The sequence below is a fragment of the Blastocystis sp. subtype 4 genome, assembly GCF_000743755.1.
Source record: "Blastocystis sp. subtype 4 strain WR1 chromosome Unknown seqid_0479, whole genome shotgun sequence".
NCBI lineage: Eukaryota > Bigyra > Opalinata > Blastocystidae > Blastocystis > Blastocystis sp. subtype 4.
This window is the reverse complement of record NW_014569068.1, coordinates 1-4,983: the sequence shown is the minus strand read 5'-3', so window position 1 is coordinate 4,983 and position 4,983 is coordinate 1. Positions and strand designations below refer to the sequence as shown.

Genomic DNA, 4,983 nt, shown 5'->3' with positions numbered 1-4,983 from the left:
CCGTATATCACACTTTGATTGGTGAAACGAATCAATTATCCAATGAATTTGACGCACAATAGGAATTAGGGTCGGATCATGTCAATTATTAGGGTACTTTCATGAATATGGGATAATTGTGGAAATGAAGAAACGTGTGCGGAGGATTGTTCTTTCATATTTAGTGTATGCTAAATTTCTCTTCGCCTCTTAGAAGGAGAACAAAATTCGCACACGGACATCTTTTTGAGACAGGCTGCCAAAACCACGATTTGTAATGAATTCTGCTTATCAGTATATTGATTCTCCTATTATTGTTAATGCTCCTAATGTCACCTATACNAAGATGGAGGAAGGAAAGGTGGTGATTACTCCACAGGACGAGAAGTATGTGTTTAAGACCGATCGACGTATTCCTAAGGTGGGTATGATGTTGATTGGCTGGGGAGGCAATAACGGTACTACTGTTACTGCTGGTATTCTGGCTAACAAGCACAATATCACGTGGAATACGAAGAAGGGCGTACAACACCCTAACTACTATGGTTCGATTTCTCAGAGTTCGACAGTGAAGGTGGGAACTGTTCCTGGAGGTGATCTTTATGTTCCTTTCAAGAGACTGCTTCCTCTTGTGGACCCAAATGACCTTGTGATTGGAGGATGGGATATTAGTTCTTTGAACATTGGTGATGCTATGAAGCGTGCTGCTGTCTATGACTATGACTTCCAGCAGGTTATGTATCCCTATCTGAAGGATATGCATCCTCTTCCGTCTATTTACTATCCTGACTACATTGCTGCTAATCAGTCTGATCGAGCTGATAATGTGATTCCTGGAACTGACAAACAGGCTCATCTGGATCACATTCGTGCTGATATGCGTCGTTTTAAGGAAGAGAATCATCTGGACAAGGTTATTGTTCTGTGGACTGCCAATACTGAGCGTTACTCATCCATCATTCCTGGTATTAACGATACTGCTGAGAACCTGTTGAAGGCTATCAAGAACAGTGAGAGTGAAGTTGCTCCTTCGACGATCTTTGCTGTGGCTGCTATTCTGGAGGGTAACACTTATATCAATGGTTCTCCTCAGAATACCTTTGTGCCTGGTGTGTTTGAGTTGGCTGAGTCTCATGGCACTTTCATTGCTGGAGATGACTTCAAGAGTGGTCAGACAAAGATCAAGTCAGTGTTGGTGGACTATTTGGTGAGTGCTGGTATCAAGCCTGCTTCCATTGCCTCTTACAATCATCTGGGTAACAACGATGGAAAGAATCTGTCTTCTCCTCAGCAATTCCGTTCTAAGGAGATCTCGAAGTCTGGAGTGGTTGATGATATGGTTGCTTCCAATGGTATTCTATATCCGAATCACTCTCATCCTGATCATTTGATTGTAATCAAGTATATTCCCTTTGTGGGAGACAGCAAGCGTGCTTTGGATGAGTACACTTCAGAGATCTTTAATGGAGGTCTGAACACCATTTCAATGCACAATACTTGTGAAGATTCATTGTTGGCTGCTCCTCTGATGATTGATTTGGTGATCCTCTCTGAGATGTGTGAGCGTATTACCATGTCTTATGAGGGAAGCAAGGGATTTGAGAGATTCAACTCTGTTCTCTCGATCCTGAGTTATCTTCTGAAGGCTCCTGAAGTGCCCAGAGGTACTCCTGTTGTGAATGCTCTCTCCAAGCAGAGAGAATGCATCATCAACATCTTCAGAGCTTGTATTGGTCTTCAGCCTGATAATCACATGATGCTTGAGTACAAGAAACAACAGCATTAAATGAATTGTATATGAGTGTGTTTGTTGAAGTCAAACTTCATTCTTCGTCATTGATTCTTAGTCTTTGTGGGATACTGTGAAAATGCAATTCATGTTTAGTTAGCATTCATGTCAAATCCCTCTCCTTCTCCATCGATACGTGATATAGAAACTGGTGTACGGGAATCCCAAACAGATAATACAGATGAACTGGAACCGCTTCTATCTTCTATTACAATACGTATTCATTCTCGAAGGCGATCAAGGGGTAATCTCGAAAATGATCCCGAGATGGGAAGGCTAATGGATCAGTTGCATCAAATATTGAGTTCGGATCCGAGTGCAGATAATACTAATGGGAATGGAAGGCAGCTTCGGTTAAATGATCCTATGTTGATGGAACGACAAATACGAATGCTTTTTAATGATGATACCATCTCATTAGCAGGTAGATTTGAATCCTTTCTTTTAGTTGTAGCTGTGGAGTGGCTCAGATTGGTCCTTGAATGTATTCCTATCCTTCTTTTACTAGTTGTTTCTCTGATGGTGAACAATCTTCCTTGTAATTTTTGACTCTCTGATTCACATTTAGGGCTGCTACTGTGTCTATTTTTGAATTTTGTACTCACTTCATCCTATTCTTCTTTTCGACAGCAGGTAGCATTACGAGTAGGCAACAATGGATTATTTAATTTTAGAATGAATATAAGATCGGTGTAGTACTTCAAAGAATGGTTTTCATTAGTATTGGAATGGCAATTCCGTTCCTCTTATTTGGAGTAGAGGACCAATTTGGAAAAGTGTTCGCACCACTTCCCTTTAGAGATACTTCAATTAAGAATATCTTATTCTGCATATCAATTCTGGATCCTGAAATTCAGTGCTTATGCCTTCTTCTCAAAATGCTTGTTATGTTGTTCCCTTCGCCTAAGAAACATATGTGGCTTGCTAACACACGAAAACGAAAGCTGTACGCTATCTTGGAAGACTGTTCGTATGTCACACGTCTCCTAGTTAATATTCCATTCTGGATGTACTATTTTCAAGTTCTATTTCATACAAATGGTTATATATAGTCCATTCCACTCTCTATTCTCCGTTTTCCGATGGTATTTACTTATGTTGTGTACAAAGTACTATAGTATTTAATTCCTCATGGATAGTTTGGCCTAGTGCGATTAGAATTCACTCGCCTCTTCACAATGATTACTGCCATGTCAACAACATCGGTATGGAATATTTGTAGTCACAATTTGTAGCTTTGTGGCGAGTCTGTTCCATTGGAGTCATTACAAGACGATACATGTCCTGTCTGTATGGAAACATTGGATCACCCTGTTCGACTGGAATGTAAACACGTATTCTGTGAAGAATGTATTTCACAATGGTTGGAAACGGAATCTACATGTCCAATTTGCCGGAGTGCTGTAGAGAAAGGAGAAGAATGGATTCACTCTAATGGATCGTTAATGTCCAGATTCCTTTGGTATTAATCTGTTTGTGAAAAAGAAAAACGTCAGCTGCAGGACTTGAACCTGCGCGGGTAACACCCATCAGATTTCAAGTCTGACGCCTTAACCGCTCGGCCAAACTGACTTGAAATAATTGTCTTAGATTAACTAATAAGGGTTCAAGTGGTGTAATCAGTATGGAAATAGTGAATGATAATAAACACTAATAAGAGGAGAATAATTCACAATTGTGATTAACACTCTTTCTATGGCTCTCAGTAGTGAAAACTGGAATCATATTACATGTGCTATTACGATTTAGAAGAGACTTCAATGAAGTATTTTTGAGTTCATCTAGCAACACTTCCTTTATTAATGAAATGCGTATTAATACTATCTTATTATAACAAACAATAAGACTAAAACACTTAGTTTACAGTAATCTGTTTCTTGGCAGGAGTAGTCTCCTTCTTAGGAATAGACACTTTCAATACTCCATTCTCATATACAGCAACCACATTATCCACATCAGCATTTGTAGGAAGAGAAACTTCACGATGGAACTGACCAAAATGACGTTCACTGAAATGACACTTCAATGTCTTGTCCTCTTCCTCCTTCTCTTCCTTACGTTCTCCTTCAATCACCAAACAGTGATTCTCCACACTCATCTTCAACTCACTCTTGTCCATTCCAGGAACATCAACACGAATCTCATAACTCTTCTCGTTCTCGTTCACATCCATTCGACCAAAACCACTCAGAGGAGTGATAAGGTCACGACGAGGCTTCAACTCATTCTCTTCTTCATCGTCTTCAGCAAGCCACTTTCTGGAACAGAAAGGACTCTGTACGAAATAGTCATCAAAACCATCAAAGAACGGATCACGGAAAATAAAACTCATTATAATTAATTAACTCAAATTGAAAATAAAAGTGAATGAAAGGATGTAGAAACGAAGACTACAGAACAAATGTCTAGAACCTCTTTCTAGAACACTCACCAATCTACTTCGAACCGTGTCAGAAGTCATTATATGACCACTCTACACTTAGTATGATGAAAATGGAAATAAGGATGAAGAAGAGATTATCATGGAATCATCGATTAGTTGTTCGGGTCGATGCAATAAAAGGAAACTAATCCAATGAAAGAATATAGAGGTTGATGGAAGAATGAATTGTTCCATGTCTCTCGTTTTTCTCCATCTAGATCCTGTAGATATGTTGTTGATAATCTGAACTATGATAGAATGATATTATCAAGCATAGTTGCTGAGTATAGTTGATAGACAGTCATTTCGATGAATATGTGCAGTACCTTTAAGGTAGTCTCTTCTTATCAATAATATGATTAAATGAAGTATTCCAGTGCTCACGATAGAATACTATCAAAGAGTGTTAATTCCCCGTTCTTGGTTGCAAATTATTCTCTTCCTCTCAATGCTTCATTACTACAGAACTTATAAGGTAGAAGAGAAAATGATAGGATTGAACTACTTGTTGTAAGACACAGTATTTTTATCATTAAAGCTCGTTCTGTTGACTTATCCTGTCACTTATATTCCACGACTGTACCATTATTCAAACCCAATCTCAAACAAACAAACCGACAGAACAATCGTAAAAGACTAAATACCGTATCTCCGTCTGTACACCACCTTTGGTAGATTCTCCACAATATCCAACACCGGTCTCTCGATAATCAGCAATTCATCCTTTTCCACAGGTTTACAGCATAACATACTCGAATACTCCGAAATCGGCTTCACATCCATATCTAAAAAT

General features: G+C 38.9%; 1 protein-coding gene across 1 annotated transcript; it reads left to right on the top strand.

The window, feature by feature from the left end:
• Positions 1-325: 325 nt before the first annotated feature.
• JH06_5520 (inositol-3-phosphate synthase) lies at positions 326-1,765 on the top strand (the record flags this gene model as incomplete). Its single annotated transcript, XM_014669584.1, is given in 2 exon segments — positions 326-343; positions 359-1,765. The coding sequence occupies 2 exon segments, from the start codon at positions 326-328 to the stop codon at positions 1,763-1,765; spliced, it is 1,425 nt and encodes a 474-aa protein (XP_014525070.1).
• Between the last annotated feature and the right edge of the window lie 3,218 nt (positions 1,766-4,983).